At 31.8% G+C, this 18,904-nt stretch overlaps 1 protein-coding gene across 12 annotated transcripts in view; it reads right to left on the bottom strand.

The window, feature by feature from the left end:
* Positions 1-18,904, bottom strand: part of LOC117109007 (POU domain, class 2, transcription factor 3-like) — a 33,520-nt gene that overhangs the window by 8,904 nt on the left and 5,712 nt on the right. For 5 of the 12 annotated variants that reach the window (XM_033251223.1, XM_033251229.1, XM_033251218.1 and 2 more), the window contains exons 2-6: positions 12,497-12,556; positions 12,028-12,068; positions 11,318-11,464; positions 10,600-10,851; positions 5,610-5,708 (exon numbers count right to left, since the gene is read on the bottom strand). In XM_033251223.1, coding sequence (XP_033107114.1) covers positions 5,610-5,708; positions 10,600-10,851; positions 11,318-11,464; positions 12,028-12,068; positions 12,497-12,554 — 597 coding nt within the window. In that variant the 5' untranslated portion in view covers positions 12,555-12,556. Of the gene's footprint in view, positions 1-5,609; positions 5,709-9,429; positions 9,514-10,599; positions 10,852-11,317; positions 11,465-12,027; positions 12,069-12,496; positions 12,557-15,911; positions 15,944-18,904 lie in introns of those variants that run through there. The other 7 variants (XM_033251227.1, XM_033251220.1, XM_033251228.1 and 4 more) reach the window with 5 other exon arrangements.

Here is an 18,904-nt window from a genome sequence, read left to right as displayed (position 1 = left end):
ATTACAGTCAAGGATTATAATGATGATAAAAACATATTAACCATAGCATGAACAAATAAAATCAAACAAGTAAAGTGGGTTATATCTCATGTTGTTTTCTGAACACACTATCATATACTGTAGTACACAATATTACAACTAAAACATAGTACTCACAATAATGGTGTTGTTATTTATTAATTAATAATTTGACACAAACATTATTTACAATATCATTTAATTTTTTGACAGTGGCATGTCTCAGTGGAAATAAGGAGATACAATCCCAACACATGACGTGAACCACTGGCAACAGAAAATGTTAGAAAACAATAATAAAAACAATAAATAATAATATAATTGGCTTGAATACAATATAGAATACAGTAGGCCTAATAGTCCTTAAAATGTTATATAATATTATAAATAATACATATTATATTTGTTATTAAAGATTGTGCTAAACTAAAAATAAACATGATAAATAAAATAAATATTAAAACTGCTTAATTTTAAAATATTTTTTAGGGGTGTTCCAAAATCCAGATTTAAACATCAACCACAATAATAATAAATTAATAACAAATCTATCTTAAACAAATAATACATGAGTCACATTTCAGATTGCTATGGTTTTTGAAAGAGTTGTTTTACGTAGATTGCCCACCACATACAATCTGTTGATAACTTTGCAAACAGGAAGAGATATTTCAACAGAACAGAACTTACTGCAAAGATAATCAGGGCTGAGCAATGCAAAACCAATCTCTTTAATTTTGTTATAAAATCTCAAGACAAAATAAACTTACAATGTCGTTATGTAACATATTCCAATACTCAAGCAAGTTAACGTGTCAATTCTGAATAAATTACCAGTATACTTATTATTACCCTATAAACACATCAACCAATCTATGTGGTTTATCTGTTTAGTCAATTAGGCCATGATTAGTTTTAATATTGCACAATAGTGGAAAGAAAATGCACATGTCAAAAATGCATTGTTTTCTGAATGAAGATAAACATGTACCAGTTTATGGTCTACATGCTCTTGATTATTATTATAAAGTGTAGTTTTTGGCTGCCAAGAAAAATAACTCAAGCCTTTATGATTACTTCATGTGTACTTAAACAATACTAAGTATCAAACCAGTGTCTCCAATTACGTCAATCACTATTACTTTCATTATGAAAGAGAACAAATACTTAGAAAAGGGTTGATGTAGGCCTACAATACTTTCTGATTTGCACTTATTCATATTTGCCATCTATAACTTGAGAATAAATAGAATTTAACACAAGCACGTAAAATATACAGTGTTAAGGTAATAAAAATAAAACACTTTTTATGTTAATATATATTAAAGTAAATATTAATTTTCAATGGATATTAAAATGAGGAAATATATACCATTTAATACCTTTTCTATATGCTCTATGCATAGATAATAATAATAATAATAATAATAATAATAATAATAATAATAATAATAATAATAATAATAATAATAATAAAATACAGAAATTTACACAACAACCTTAAATTATCTGTTAATTAATTTAAAGATTTTTGTAGAAAAGTTCTGTATATAAAAGAAAAACTGAATTATTTTAATGTCCTGTCTCAACAAAATTTAATAACTTATTTCATTAATGCACGAATAATTTAATTAAATTAATTTTTAGTATTTTTTCAGGTTATACTACTAATTATAGTATATCTATAAATAAACGGGAAAAAACTCCTACTGTAGATAACCATACCTAAAAATAACATGATAGCAGAGAAAATTACCATAATTCATGTTACATAGAGCCCTAGCACAAAGCCTCAGAGCGCTACAATTCCCAAGTTGTTTGATTCGTAGACAATCATGCACCAGACACAACCTTCTACACACCCCTGGGGCTTACTCCAGTCATACAGCATTTAACTGCGAAACACTACTTCCCTATTCTACAGTACCAGATACTTATTTAACTCCCAAGTGGAAAGAAGCAAGGCAGATAAAGTTTCTCTAACCCACTGCCCAATGATTATTTTGAAAAAAATATATCAAAATTTTGGCCTTGTTAGTGAACCACTAATGTGAAAAATTTAGAATTACAGAAAATTCTTATTCACCAGCCACCGCCATGATATATCTTAAAAACTAATTAAATTTAAAGCATTTATCATTCCAACTACTGAACTGTTTACATCACCAGATCACATTCTTTAAACCTTTAGGTAATGTGATCGTGAACAAAAGGTTAATGGTCCCGTTATTGTCAACAAAATTCTCTTTCTCCCTCATCTAGATAATTTTGATAGAACCATTTTACTAAATTAAGTAAGAATACAAAAGTTTATTTATAGATTTTTTATTCTGCCCTCCTTAGAACTTACTATACAGGGCACAAAATAGTCTTCCACAGAAATAACTAAGTACATAATATATATATATATATTTTACAAATGTATATAATTTCAGATGTATGTTGAATTTTTTTACTGTGTAAACAAAATTACATTAGTTTAATGTTTTCATCAGTAAATGCTCAATATGATGTGCTAAAAAAATTTGATACATAAATTTAAAGAAACTAATAAAAATTCAGTACATTTACACCTTTAATGCAATATGTTATTGTTTTCATCCGGCCTAATTATTCGCTTTGTCTGTCAATCACTTATGCTAATTTCATCATAAATATATCATTATACTTCACTATGATTATCCTTGTAATAACTATTATTGATTATTGAATCAGCACTTGATAAATTACATATGACATTGCAATAAGATTAATACATTTTATCTATTCCGATTATGGTAATAGGGAGGGTTTGATTGTGCGACTATGCTAGTATCTAGGACACAAGACGTCACATAGTGTAAAGGGATTGACAGCGTACAGTAAACCTTCACGCCCCCACCTACTGCCAAAAACAATTCTATAGGTGGAAGGCCCTAAAGAGCAGTAATAATTTGCACTTAAGACAACCTAGGTTATGAGAAAAAGAATTAGTAAAAACAATCTGTAGTTCTACATTCCTACATCCTTTTATTCTCTCATCACTTTAATAATAATAATAATAATAATAATAATACCCAAATATGTATATACATAGACAAATGTAGATAAAGTGCCTTGCCCAAGGACACAAGCGACTTCCACAGCGAGTTTCAAACACCCGACCTCAAGGTTGGGAGTCCAACCGCTTCTACTACTTTAAACATTTAGCATATCTTATTAGCTATCTTCTATTACATTGCATCTATAGAATAAGAACTCTATACACAAGAGTAAGTGAGCACTATGCATATATTCATAACTAGTTTAAAATCTGTTGCATATGCCCATCGGACGCCGCAGCAATGATATTTGTATTCACTACACGCCATCTGTTTCCGCTGCATTAATCATTGTGTATTCATCTTCTTACAATATGTAAATTTTTGAAAGTTTTGAAGGAGTTTGTAAGTGCAAATAATTAGAAGACAAGAAATGGGGAGAGGGATTTGGAGTGTTATATTCTAGTTAACTGCCAGGAAATGGCACAAGGTAAACTATATAAAACACAATGTTTCACTACAGTAAGTCTACTTATGAAATGCAAGAAAATTTAAGCAGTATCCAGTATCTCTCATTGAACAAAAAGACCTCTATCCAGTTCAATTACATTCTTAATATTGTTCCAAATCAATCTACTAGACAATTGTAAAAAATATGGAAACAAATATCAAAAACCTTGAATAAATACATATGTAAAATCTCATGTGGTATACATTAGTACTATTATTATTCTAAAAAAATGGAAACAATTTGAAGAGAAAGGTTTAGTTTCAAGATATTATACTAAACATTTATTAAGGAATATTTTCCCCCACTAAATGAATATTGTCCTTGAAATGCTACCACATTGAATCAATGTTTTTATTAAAATACATATTCTTCCAATTAATTTTTCCAATTTTAATATAATATCAGAGAGAGCAATATTAGTAAGTGGTTGCCATTACCAAGTACTGGAAATATGTCATTCATATTTCAAATTTCATTATTAAAAAAGCTTCTATTGCAAAAACATATCAATAAAAGTTATATTAGCAAATGCAACCACTGAAAAATATCATTTTAAAATAATTTGTTTTACCAATAATTATTAAATAATAAAATCTCAAAATCTATTAAATTTCCTAAATTTTTTATTGATAATGGGAAGTTTGTGATGACATTAAAAGTAAAAAAACAAAAAACATATTCAGCAAGAGTGATGCATCCATCAAAGCTGATTATTTTGGGTTGCATGTTTGATGTTTATAAACCATGTCACTAAGCCCTGGCCTGACTATCACATGCCTAAATATGGTCATGATGACATCATATCATGACCAAATATAGGTATATCATTACTATATATGGGCATACAACAGTTTTGTGTCAAATAAAATTTGGTAGTCAGACGGGGATTTATGAAGCTTAAGAACTGCAGTTAAAAAACAAAAAAAAAGCAAGAAAAATAAATAACATTTAATTTACAGAGAGTGAAGATTGATGGAATGGAAACTTAAATACAAAAAACTTAAATATTCTGTGCTGGCAATGGAAAAGCAGCTTTTTTAATTGGCTTTTGAATATGTTTTTGCATTCACAAAACATGGTTTAAATTAAAAGTAAAAATATGATACACTGTAGAGATAACAATGATCTTATTCTAATCATTGTGACAAACATGGAGTAATGGTACTATAAAACTAGTAATAATACCGTAATCACCTACCGTAAAACCTCAAATAGAAGCCAAATGGGCTTAATCTCAAAAAGAAGCCCATCTCGAATTGAAGCCCCCTCTTCACTTTGCAAAAGTAGCCTCGAAGAGAAGCCCATCTCCAAGAGAAGCCCATCTTGAAACCAACCCCATCCAAAGGTCGGAGAAAAAAAAAAAAAAAAAGCAGGCCAGGCTTCATTTTGAAATTTTACGGTAAATGACAATGATATCTATCAATATTAGAAATAAAAAATGTTAACATTAAAACAATATTAATAAGAATATGAAAGTGATTTAAATAAGATAATGAGATTAAAAAGCCAAATTGTTTTTAAGCAGTGGCATAACGAAGAGGGATGATGCCCCTGAGTAAGAATTCTTTACAGCCCTACTAATGTACTTGGGGACTAGGGTACATGGGCAAATTCCCCATCCGCTGAAGCGAGAACTCACAGTTAGACCACTGTTTTTAGGACATACTGTCTGTAGTGAACTAAAAAATTATAAACTCAACACAGACGATATATTTAAATGGTAATACAGATATTTAATATATTTAATTAGAAAACAATAATTAAATAGTTATGAAATAAAATAAATGATAATGATAACAATATTTATGGCAGACTGTAACAAATATGATTATAATCTTCATTTTCTTCTTGGTTGTTCTTGTTGTTTTATCATTCTCATTATCGTAACCAATGTTATCATTATCATCGTATTAAAAGAAAAATAAATTTAGGATACAAATATAAAATAAATCATATGATCCAACTTGTTTTAGACACACATACTGTTACACACTTAAAACAGTATGTTATTACAGACATTAGTGCATGGGTGTGGGAAAAACTAGAAGTAAACATAAGACCTTAATTGGGGAGCTGTCTTGGAGGTTGGAATGATGATGATGCTGCTGGTGATGAGGTTCAGTATTGGGCCACATCTTGGTGAGGTCTGCTAGAGGCTGCTGTGTATATAGAAGTATATACAAACCTATATATCAGTAATGCATTCTTTATATAGTTGCCAGTGGCGTACACACCCCAGGCCACCCCTACATACCCCACACTCAGAAAACAGCCAAAGGATCAAAGAGCAATGATTGGTCCCGCAGACTTGTATACACATAAAATGTTTGTTTCAGAGTTCAAAAAACAATTTTAGCAATGATACAAACTGGACACTGTTCCTATATAAGCTGGTAGAATATTTGTTTTTCAAAGGTCTCTAAGTATGTTGCTGACGAAGAAGTCAATATTAATTACTTTTATATACATATAAACAATCCTGAAAAAAATGTATCAATAAATAAATTGGAAAAATTATGGCTGATGAAAATAGCCACCTTGTAAATTGAGTATTTAGGTTATTGAAAATAAATTCACCTTGTAAATTGAGTACTTAAGTAATTGAAAATGAATATTTCATTATATGAGCATATTTTCTTAAGTGGAAAGTTAAAATGTCAGTCGAAGAAGCATAATTGATTCTATTATACTTACACAAACACAAAACAAAACACTCTACAGTTACTCCATTAAAACGCATCTTAATTAAATATGTGTAGAAATAACCCAAATAACACAATTCGGGAATCAATCTATTCACAGGATACTATACCAAAATAGAATAATTCACTAGAACAGCATATCCCCTTCAATTTGTGAATTAAATTAACAAGTTTATAAATTATTATTCATAAATGCGAAAGAGAGCTTAAAATTACAAGAAAAAATAGGGGGCAGGAGAAGGTAGTATTCTAGTTGTCTAAAAATGAAAATGAATAACTTCATTTTGCTAGATAGGTGATCTGGCACAAACCACAGGAAAAAATATGCACATTTATTCATAGGATTTATGCATATATGCATGAGATGGCTTTGGAATATGAGGTTACAGTAAAGAGCATGCTTACATCAATAATTCATACAGAACATTTGCATAATGCAACCTTGCCCAAAGCAAGCATGTTTAAAAAATAGCATTAGTCACATATATTTCCATAAAATTCAAAAGACACATCTGTAAAAAATATAAATAATGTTCATCATAGTAATGAAAGAAATTTCATATAGATTTCAGAAATTACAGGTTCTTGATTTAATGGTTTATTCTATATAAGTTCACTAACATGAAGAAATGTTAGATATTTAGGAATTCTAGATTTCTTTCAGAATTTTTTTTTTTTAGAAATAATAACTTCTGCCAGGTACAATCAATAATGATTGCGGTAAGGGAGGGCATGGGGCATGGAAGCAAAAAAAAAAATCACCTGATATCAACTTATTTTGCGAGCTAGTTTCCCCCCTCACTTAATCATCGAGCCCTCCCCCACTTCACATTCTGCCCCCATCAGGCCTCCCCCATTTCAAGACTCCTAGATATGCCACTGAATGATTGGCTGTTTAGTAGTATTGATGTCATTCAAGCAAGTTCTTTTCAATCAGATTCTTTGCTAATGGAACCATGTGGTTAATCAACTGACACAGTTAGTACATAAAGTATAACTACAAAAAAAAAAACACACACATAATGCTAATGTAAACCAGTAGGCAGCAATATGTAACACAAAGTCTAGCATAGATAGGGTACAACATACAAGTGTAAAACATAAAGAATATGCAATGGGCAATTAAAGGTTCATAAAAGCTTGGAGACTAAGGGGTGTAAAGCTGCATTCACACCAAAGCCGAATTCGGTCCGTATGGCTAATGAAACGAAAAAAGAATATTTAATCAGTGGTAAAGAATAGAGGCGCGTACTAAGTTGCGCATCGAAAATGTTCTACGAACCGAATTCGGATTGGGTGTGAATCTACCTTTACAGCCCTTTATTGCTAAAATGAACTTAAGTAGTTCAGCAGGGGAGTGTGCACTAGTCCCAAGTTAAAATGTACACTAAGCATACTGAAGCTTGGTTTCCATACAATCAAAAACAAAAAATTACTGTACGAAACAAAAAATGATGATTAGTTGTTTAAATTTGTTTACATAAAATATAGAAATTTAAAAGAATAAATATAAAAAATTGAAAATAAAATGTAAAAATAGTTGGTCTTGCAGGTGAAAAACGGAGTCAAGCGGCTTCATGATTTTTACATCTTATTAGAAAATAGCATCATAAAATTGGTTGATATAGAATTTGAATGAATATTCTAATCTATTGAAACCAACCAATCATCATAAAGGTTGTATACCAGTATGGAATTATCATTTTTATTGGTTTAGTAGTCTATTGAACATTTTTGAATTTATTATGATGAAACAATCGGGGTTAGTGCATGAGAAAAAAAACATATGATAACATACTGTAGGAGCCATGTGTGAAAAGTTAATTAAGAAGAATGTGCGTCTTAAACTCAGAGGACTAGCCTCAAATAAGAAAGTTCAATGATAATGTAATTTCCATTTCGCTTTCAGTGGCAGGGGGGGGGCGGGCACAGCCAGCCCATCCTTCTCCCCTAAATTTTTAAAAATTATAGTAAAAAGGAGAAAAAGAGAAAAATTATATTTAAATTTAGGTCCAAGAGTGCCATATCTGGCAAAATCATAACTTTTTTTTACCTCAGTTCCAACCATGGTGGGGCTGAGGTGGTCTAGACCCCCTTCCTGTAAAAGTCCTTGCCTGTGCCCCCTCTATTTTGAATTCCTGGATTCTGCCACTGTCATTGATGGATGGGGAGTAGCGTAGGAACATACTTTCAGAATTTATTTTATAGAAATATTTTTCTGATAAAAACTTCAACTCCCTTCACCTCTCGACTGTTTGCAAATGCCACACCATGCGAGTAATCACTGTCATCTGCCATGCAAATATACAGTTTTGCTCTGAGCTTTATTCAAAATTGACAACAGAACTCATTATAAACAAGCTTCACATGAACACACAAATGCCTTCTCAATTCACCATTACACTGCACTGCACAAATATTTGAGAAGCAATACAGTAAACAGATTGATTGACCTATCATCAGTATACTTACCACATCTGATTCATCAGGTCATTGTATAAAATATATTATTGACTGCATTCATAAATACAATGTTAAGATATACAAACATACCGTGACTTTGTTTTCTGTTTGCAGTAAGTAAAACTCACAACAAACTCAATGCACTAGTAATATAGTATCTCATAAAAACTAGAATTGAATTAGTAGGGGAATAGGCATTGGTATGTTACAATGACATTTTCTCGAGTTGACGGCCTAGATCTGTTATGCACAGTGACTTATGCAGGACTTCGGACAGTGTAAGCGATGACTCATCAAAATGAAAGGAAAACAATTTCATTAAAACATTTTTGGGGGAATTGTACCAGCCAGCACATCTCAGGACAGCTTAAAATGGCACAAACTTGCCCAGGTTTTTTTTAGGTGTCCGGGCCTATTCCCCTCTACTGGGTCTCCCAGTGCTTCTCTCATATATCCCACCGGTCTCCACAGAGAAATACCCAACCCCATGTTAGGCACTGTTAGCCCTTCAAATGTATGGCAAATCCTGGCTCCGCCAATGGATGTACACTATATCACAGCCAATGACAGGATGTTTATGTTTTTAACAGGCCACAGATGGATTACTGTAATTATTCCATCAACTCGTGAGAATGTCAAACCAACACAGAAGAGCTTGGAAAATACAGGCAACAAGAGAAACGAGGAAGAAAGGAATTGATGAAATGGAGCTCACCCTGACCACCTGCACCTGTGTCTGTGTGGCCGCTGCGGCCACAGCTTGCTGTTGCAGAAGCTGCAACTGCTGGGCTGCCGGAGCCTAGGGAATAGATCACATGGATTGTAAGAATGAAAAGTGAAACACAGATAATGAATGGTAGTGGAAAATGAAGGAAGAGTGGACTAAGTGGATATTAAAAATAGTGTTAAAAAAAAGAATGTATTATAATATGAAACAATATAGAATGATTAAAATCGTGATTAAAATTTACTTTTAATGTGCATGTTGTTAGTTTATCATTTATAAAATCAAAGTACAGATACAGTGTGTAGTCAAACAAGGAAAGAACCTTAAAAAATACAATAAACTATTCAATTACTCATTGAATAATGATCAGATAGTTTATAATAGATGTTCTTAAAATGTTAACTGATAGTCTGTTATATGAACAATATATTTGTGTAAAAACACCCCATTGTATTAATACACATGTTAATGAATGGTGAAACAGTATGGAAAATTTCAGTAACGAGTCTGATTATTGCTACAATAATTTTAATTATGTTGCTAACTTTAAACATACATTGTACATCTATTTTAACTTGATTGGGTTTCATAATATGTTAGTATTAAAAGTTAATTATTTTGTGTTAGATATTTTCTGTAGGTGGTGCTTGCCTTCGATCCAGGATTCTGGGTTAAATTCCTGTAAGAAACTCACTAATTAAGGCTTATAAATGATAATGCATCACAGAATTCTTTCCATCCTGTATTAAGACACAGCCAATGCCCCTTTCTCTTCTAATTCTCATCACTAATATAACCAATCCTTATCTATTTAAAAATAACCCCGCCCTTACATTAAATTATTAAAACAACTCATACATAATAGTCTATTCCCATTACTAATTTCAAAATATATTTTCTGATATTTTTTCCCTCTGGCTTTTTGTTCTTGTTCATTTTGTTTTAAAATCGTTCCGAAAATCCAAAGCTTTTTTTTGTCTTGCATTAGTCTTCTAACCAGGAAATATAATAAGATTTAGACAACAAGAGCAGAATAAATTCAGGCTCAGATAGGTAACACAAAAGGGATACAAAACAGAAAACAGGAAGCTAGCGCACAGCCTATTTAATTCATGGTACCTGGAGTAAATTGAGTCCATATAACATTTGAGCACTTACCCGGACAACTTGTACTTGAGCGGCAGCATTGGCCTGTTGCTGTAATAACTGCAGTTGCTGTTGTGTAAGAGCGGCCTGGGTGAGGGCTAGCGGAGTGCCGGTGGCCTGCTGGATGGCTTGTAATATGGGCTGGGCATGAAGCTGGGATTGGAGCATTGGCTGTGCCTGTACCACGGTCTGTGTCTGTATTGGGAGTGCCTGAGGCTGGGTCTGCCCTTGTACCTGAGCCTGTGTCACTGCAATTGTTTCAACCTGTGAAAAATATCAATTAGCTTTTCATAATACAAAAAAAAAAATACCCGTTTATTAATAAATTTTAAACTCCATCATATCATTATGCTTTCCAGTAAAATATTTTTATACCTGGTTGGTTTTGAATATTTAAACATTGAATACAAAATTAGTTTTAATTTGAATTAAGAGCCAGTAATGTAGATGCCACCCAATCCTGGGGCCTAGTGGTAAATTTATTTTCTATTAAATGAGTATGAGCAAAAACAAATGATTACATGCATCGGTGATTACGCCAGGTACAACTGATATTGGTTCAATTTCTTGCATTTGATCATGTCTCCAATAGCCTTGAAAGTTATTATTACTAAAAAAATGACCAAAAATTAATTGGAATTTCTTTTTAAAATCTAACTTATTTATAGAAGCCCTATTAAGCATTAGGTTCAGAGTTTGATAAAATAAAACAAAACAATACAAAACATACAGTTGAGCTTTGTGCAGGTTGTGTCTCATCTTTGACTTCCATCTGGAGCGAACCAGTCACCTGGCTTCCGTTGGTTACTATAGTGGCTGCCGTCTGGGGCAGTACAGTGATACCCTGCATCAGTACTTGTTGTTGGTGGGCTTGTGTCTGAAACAACAACCATCAACAAAATTATCTTAGCATTTTCTTTATTAATTTATATTAAACATTCATAAACTACCTGTGACATAGAAACCTATTCAAGGCACAGGTAGTTAATATTAATCCTACGTCAGTTTATTCTCCACTATTCCAAGACCCCTCTAATTCAAGACCACTTTTTTCAGAGTACCAACAATTTTTACCTCTAAATGGAGACCAAACCACGAAACCACCTATAACTTTCAAGTTCCAAAAATGGTCTCAAATTAGAGGGTGCACTGTATTTATAACATTGGATGGAGAGAAAGTGTACACAAATAAAGTGTCTTGCCCAAGGACACAAGCAGTGTGCTCATTTCCCCATGTTCTAAAATGCAGGTAAGTCACATGATACGATCTAAGACAAGTTATGTTTCAATGGTTGTTTTTAGCAGTCGGATAATATTTTTTGTTTCATTGTTTGAGAACAACAATGGATAGAAGTGTTTGGACAGTGATTAGTTTTACCAAAGTGTATACTTTCTTAAATTATTTAATCAATGTTTATCATAAATATCTCATCTACTTACTGTTACCTGTTGGCTATGGACATCATTTACAGCTGGCTTTCCTATTTCAAAAGATAAAATTAAAGAATAAGATCTATCTAGTATTATAACAGGCCTAGAAAAAAAAATGTTTGTGCCTCCGACCATGAAAATTGTTTTGATAAATTGCCTCCAGCACCAAATGTTATCTGTACACAATATTAAACCCTGTCAATCTCCCCCCACCCCCAAAATGCTTCCGGGACATTCATGACCTCCGACCACCAGTCGTGCGAACATGCACTTTTTCCCCGCCCTGAGTATATCCATTATTTTATTATCATTCATTTATTATTAATTTATTTATTCATTCAATTAATTAATTTTAAAAATGGAACCAATATTAAAGTGCAAAAGCCTGAGAGGAACCAAAAGGGTGCCAAGAAGATTATGATGGGCTGCTCTAGGGCTAAAGTCAAGGGCATAATGTATTTAGATTCAGTAAACATACCAGCTAGATCCAACTTCAGTGGAATAGGCCCATCAGCTTGAGTAGCATCTGTACTCATATCTGAAAGTAAAAATGTATTTTCATTAATAAATAATAATTATTATTAACATTAACTTGTTAATGAATTTTTTAATTAAATCTTTATAATAGTGCTCAATTGCATTTAAAAAAATGATAAATGGGCTTGGGAAAAAAAACAAACAATAAAACTTATTACAAAAAAATAAGTTGCCTGAAAGAAAAGGAAAAAAGTGACAAAGTGTTAAAAGAACTTTAAAACTAAGCCAAGAAATGAAAAGGAAAGCCAGCACAACTCCAGTTATAATTAAACAATAAATAAAGTTTTCATTAATATAAAGAGTACAGTAGAATCCCTGCTTTGGGACACCCCTACAGTATTAAGGGGACACTTTTCCTGCCACAAAATGAGAGAGAGTATGTTTTAATACTATGGCCAACCGCTATTCAGGGACGCTTTTTTAGTCCCAAAGGTGTCTCCTTAATAGGGGTTCTACAGTATATTGCATTAACACTTTCTGAAATCACTCAAACAGGAAAAACATTCTTCAAATAAAAAAACTAAATGCATTATACACCATTTTAGAGCCAAACGATGACACAGTCATGGACATGTTACAGTTTAAAAGAATAAAAATTTATAATCACGACGATAGCCTGGTTCTCACGGAGAGCCCTAGTATCAGGATCGGGAGCTAACCATTAGCGCTAACCGTTATCACCTCCGTGAGAATGCCCGATCGGTTAGCGCTAACCGTTAGCGGTATCCGGATACGCTAACGGTGGTTAGCAAGCGCTATCGGTTAGCAAGTTGAGGGCGTTTCTATCATCAAACAATCACACATACGCGTTTACAATTTCCAGTTTCTTATTGGCCAGTGATTCGATCATCATATTGTTGATATCTGGATTGGGATTTTCTCCCATGGACGCACGGCAGCTAACGGTTAGCAGTATCCGGATCCTGCTAACCATTAGCTGCCGTGTGAGAACATAGCCATAATGTAAGTCAATGGTAAGCATTAAAGATCTGTCCACACTACAGTATCAAATTATCAAAAACCAGTTGTATGCCCATATATAGTCATGAGGTACCTATATATGGTCATGATGTGATGTCATCATGACCATATTTAAAGCATGTCGCATGTTTTCCTCAAATAAAAGCATCCTATAATTTCCCTCTTGTTTGGTTCTGTTTACATTATTTTTACTACTATTAGCACAGTAGGTATTGTACTGTAAATTTCTAACTGTACTTCTGAAAGATCAATATTATAAAGTTCCTACAGTACTGTACAGGGGGCTATTGTAAACAAGTCAAGAAATCTGAATAATCGTAGTTTCTTCATCACTGGACAATTACAGTACAGTAATCTCATATACCCCACCCCCATATTTTATGTTCCTTCAAAGGTCAAACCTTAAACAATGGTTGCATATAAGCCTGTAAATTAAATACTCCCTACAATTGATAAATGAACTTTTAAATAACTCATTAAACATTAAAATTCTTGAAATTACAAAAGCAAATTTCTTGAATAATGAGTACGTTTGGAATATATTTAAAGGAAAATAATGCTTTACAAAGAATGACGGATTTTTTCCTTCTAAATATATTCTTGATTTAAATTATATCTAGTGTAAAATTATGTATTGTAGTAAGTGTATATACAGTAGTATCTAGTTTAGTAAACCTACAGTATGTAAGGTAAATTTTTCAGCCATTAAAAAAAAAAATTCAGGTGAGCAACTTGAGAAAGTATGCAATTGCCAGAAGCATATTTAAGAGGAAAATTCAAATTTTTTTTTTCTTTTTGGCTCCAGACAACAATGATTTGGCTATACTGCAGGCTGCCTACATACATACTCTACGCTTAGTGTACTAGCATTCTGCAAACTTTTTACTTGAACACAGCCAACTTCAGATACTATGCACCAAGCCTCGGTCTAGCCGTGCTAGGGTCCAAAATATAAAAACCTGGCAAGAAGTATTGATCACGAAAATTACCTTCATAATCTTATGATTTTATAATAATTTGATATAATTAACATAATATTATAGCAGTGTGTATACAAATTGCACACTACTCTTAACATGATGGCATCAAGTCAAGGCTCTGTAATAATCTATATTCTCCAAGTGTGACTGTAAAACAGAGTTGAATACTGTATCTAGTATCATATCATCTTAGAGGTCAACTGATTCTTGGACAAAAAAAAAACATATTTTGGAATATGATATCAGGAGATCATATCACTGGTCATATCCCACGGTTGAAATTAAATATATATCCATTTTATGAAACTTAAATTGTAGTCATAATTTATTACTGTACGACTCTACCAAAGCAAAGCATACTTAATTCAACAATTGGTAATTGAACCAAGTCATGAGATTTCATCATCAGGTCATCGTATAGTGGAAATCTATACTTGTTAGATTGTTTCGAAATACGTCAGTAATATGTAATAAATTAAACATAGTAGAGTACTAACAGCTGACAAAATGAGAATACTAGACACTTTGTATACAGAAGAGTGTTGTGGTATCTTGACACCTAGACCCTCCTTCTCACTAATTTTCGTTTGTATAGTATTCTTAACGTTTAGAATGTATAGATATCACTTCCGGTAAACAAATAATCATATTAATTCTTTATTGCAATTTTGAATACAAAATTGAAGTTTAACAATAACCGAGGCAAAAAAACACACAACACAAGGAAACACAGAAAGAACGACAGCAATACTCAGAATAAACAAAACGGTGCATACTGTAGAATTTACAAAACAAAATAAAACAATACACAAACTAAAAATTGTAAATGAGTAAAAATTCAAAATTAGCAAGAACTATATAATATAAAATTATTTTTCTATATGATTATATTTATTAAAATTCCATGTAAAATGCTAATTATAAATTACTTATATACTGTGCAGTACAATGCAATTTATTTAACAAGTTGAAATACAAAAAAACAGGGTTGAATAAAATTTAATACATAAGTTTGTATCTACATTATCTTCTATATCTCCATGTGTACGTGTACGTGTACGTGTTTACATGCATTCTCTATCTACACTAAGTTACTATAGGTTCTCTGGAAGATTTTATTTTGTATTGTTTAACTTTAATTTTATTAACACTTGACAAAATTACAGTAGCAACTCGAGTACAAAATTAAGTATAGAATACATTTTTAATACTGTATACAGGACCACTATAATACTTGCATTTACTCAAAATTGATAAACATAAAATACATAAAACATTAGCTCAGCTCTGTCAAAAAAACAAAAGAAGTTAATTTCTATTGGTAGAAAATCACAAAGTTTTAATTTTCAAAAAAGAAAAGAAAATTAAAAATTTAAATTTAAAGTTTTTACGTACCTTGTCGCATAGCATATAATCACAATTTTTCTCCTACAAAGTTTTTAAATAGTTTTTTCCGTTCAAGTTCAAGACAAAAATTCTAATGAATGTATTGATGCGAGTAGATCACTGGAGTGATGATGTAGATTGCTGATACTTTTTAGTGTGCAATGAAAAAATTGTTATTTGCATAAAGCTGTTTATTGCATATTCAAACCTGCATTTTCAGTACAACACTCATCCATTTTGCATGAGTTAATTACAAGCTACAGTCATGCCTACTGAATAACTGAATATTACCATCGGCCGATGCAGGCAAATTTACATATAAATTACTTGTGCATATTCATGCAGTGTCTCACTGTAGCCTGGCCATGGATTGAAAGAAATTGCCTTATCTGATATCAATGCTTTGGCCAAATACAAATAAAAACATGTTTCTTGCTTGGGTTTTTATTATTTTCGAGAATAAGCACACATTCTTTTTTAACTAGATACCTACCAGTAAATAACATAACATACCCAAACATAAACATTAATTCGGACCCTAATGTATACACACATGGGTAGCATGCCTCACTTTAATAACTGTATGAGGACATTTGGATTTCTGTAGGATTTTATGGAGGAATGTTCCCTCTGAAAGTAAAAAAGGAGATGGTTCACTACATTTAAAAAAAATAATTTGGCGTTTGTTATGTCAAAGACCCTATAGAGCCAGAGTATCGTCATCGCTAAAATCAATAGGCTTTAATTACATGGCGTGCGGTGATGCAAATTAATGCAAATTCTGTCTGTTCTCAAGAGAACGTGTACACTAAAAATGTACTTTATATAAACTACTTCAAGATCAATGTCTAAGAGATAAAATGAATTTGAGTATCACTGTAATCAGAATATGGGAAGGGGATCATGTACCAGTATATTAAAACACTTTATCTATTGCATACTTTGAAAGAAAAGCTTAAATGATGATTATTTATCATAGATGGATGGATTTGAACATGTCCTTGAAATTTGAATACAAGTTTCAATTCTTGTGAATAATTAATGTCATGTAATGTGTATGGTTTCATTATGAATTCATTTTATATTCTGATGTTCAGAATATGAGGTTCTTTTTTTATTTTTGATAGTTTAAACCTCTCAATTTGAGTAAACCCTGTGTTATATTTTTTTCGATGGATGGATTGTGAATGGTGATATTCCAAGTACATAAATATCATATTATATATATATATAAATATTGAAGCCCTGCCCAGACTAAAATATTTTATTTTGCAAAGCAGGTGACATCCCTAAATAAGGTCATGAAACAGCATATCATGACCATATATAGGCACATCATGACTATATATGGGCATTAAACATTTTTTTTATCAAAGAAAATTTGATAGTCTGGACAGAGATTAAGAAGAACCAAACATCTAGCCTCTGAAGTACAGCACTCTAATACATTCTCTAGCAACCAAAAAGTAAGATTATCAGTTCATAGCATACGCACAATTCTTAATCAAACATGATACGTGTAAACTGGATTGAAATTAATATATTCCAACTTTATAAAGCTTTAAAAACAAAATAAAACCTGAAATGTTCATAATTTTAATCTTAAGTAAATTAACATAACTTTTTCAGAACATATCCTTGTATCCAATGCCAATGATTACGTCAATACAGTATTTGATTTTTATAAGTAGAGTAGAAAATCAACATGGATTAAATCATTTAAATTTTCTGTGTGTTTAATGATTTTCCATGAATTTGGGATAAAGTCCTTACTGAGGTAAGGACGTCTGCTCGGAAATTTACTTAACTACTGTATTATACTAAAGAAAGCGCTGCTATGTACAATAATGTAATACAAATTCTTACATTTTTGTATGTTTTTAATTTTTAATTTTCATTTTTTACACACCTTTTTGAAGAGGCACCTGACAGTAAATAATTTTACTTTTTTGGCAATCCTGTCATGTTGGTGTATATTTTTTCTTGTTTCTCTGTATGGTTGTTGTTGTTTCTTGTTGGTCTCTGTATATTTTATTTAATTTTTAGCAACGAAATATTATTAAAATGAAATATTAAACAAAAGGATGTAAAATACAAACATGGTGAACATGCATGGAGATGGAATACGTAGATTTCTCTTTGCTAAACACTTGATATGCCTTGTGAAGTACTGGATTCATACATTATGCATAAAGTCACATGAATTATGCATGTTTGCATTTGCAAAATACAGTAGATCACTCAATGCAAGTAGCATATTGTGATGCTAAATATTTCCCCGAAAATATTCTTCACCATGTCTGTAAATTTTGTTTTCTGCATATACAGTATTTATTTTTCTTTCTTAAGCATTTTCTACCAAGTAGATTGCAGTGTTTTAGTGACCTGTTTCTATCTGAAGGTGAAAGTGGAAAAAGATTCAATACAGTATGTTCAACAATAATCTGATATAACAATGTACACGTATAAGAACTGTACTTGAATAAAAATTATTATAAGCATTCGCTCTTAAAAGAAAAAAAAAAAACCAAATTGGCAATCTAATTTTCTAAAGGCAACAAAAAAATACCATCAATTCTACATATTAATACACCACCCAGAAATTCCTGAAAAAAAAAATCAATATCTTCATTGATGAATATTCATGCATAAGCCTGACCTAACTGACCTGACTGTCAAAACTTAAAAGATTTAATATAATTATTATCCTAGGGCTAATCTTTCATGTAATAATTCATGCAAGAACTGAATATAAATCTGCTATACAGGTACCAAGTATGACACTTTTCATCGAAGCCAGAATGGTAGCAGTGTTGTTATACCACCATTAAACCTTATATATACACATTCCTACAGCACCAACAACTGTGGTAAAGAGCAGGAACAAAGAGACAAGTTGAACAATTTATTCAAACAGAGCTTCATTATCTCTCCGCACAAAAGGCCTCGCTGGCCAGCACGCACTGCTTCAGCTAAACACAACATTACTCACTGAATCCTTT

The sequence above is a fragment of the Anneissia japonica genome, unplaced genomic scaffold, assembly GCF_011630105.1.
Source record: "Anneissia japonica isolate Jap-2015-1 unplaced genomic scaffold, ASM1163010v1 scaffold5088_len281106_cov177, whole genome shotgun sequence".
In the NCBI taxonomy this organism is placed as follows: Eukaryota; Metazoa; Echinodermata; class Crinoidea; order Comatulida; family Comatulidae; genus Anneissia; species Anneissia japonica.
The sequence above is the reverse complement of the archived record's forward strand: the minus strand, read 5'-3'. Positions and strand labels throughout refer to the sequence as shown.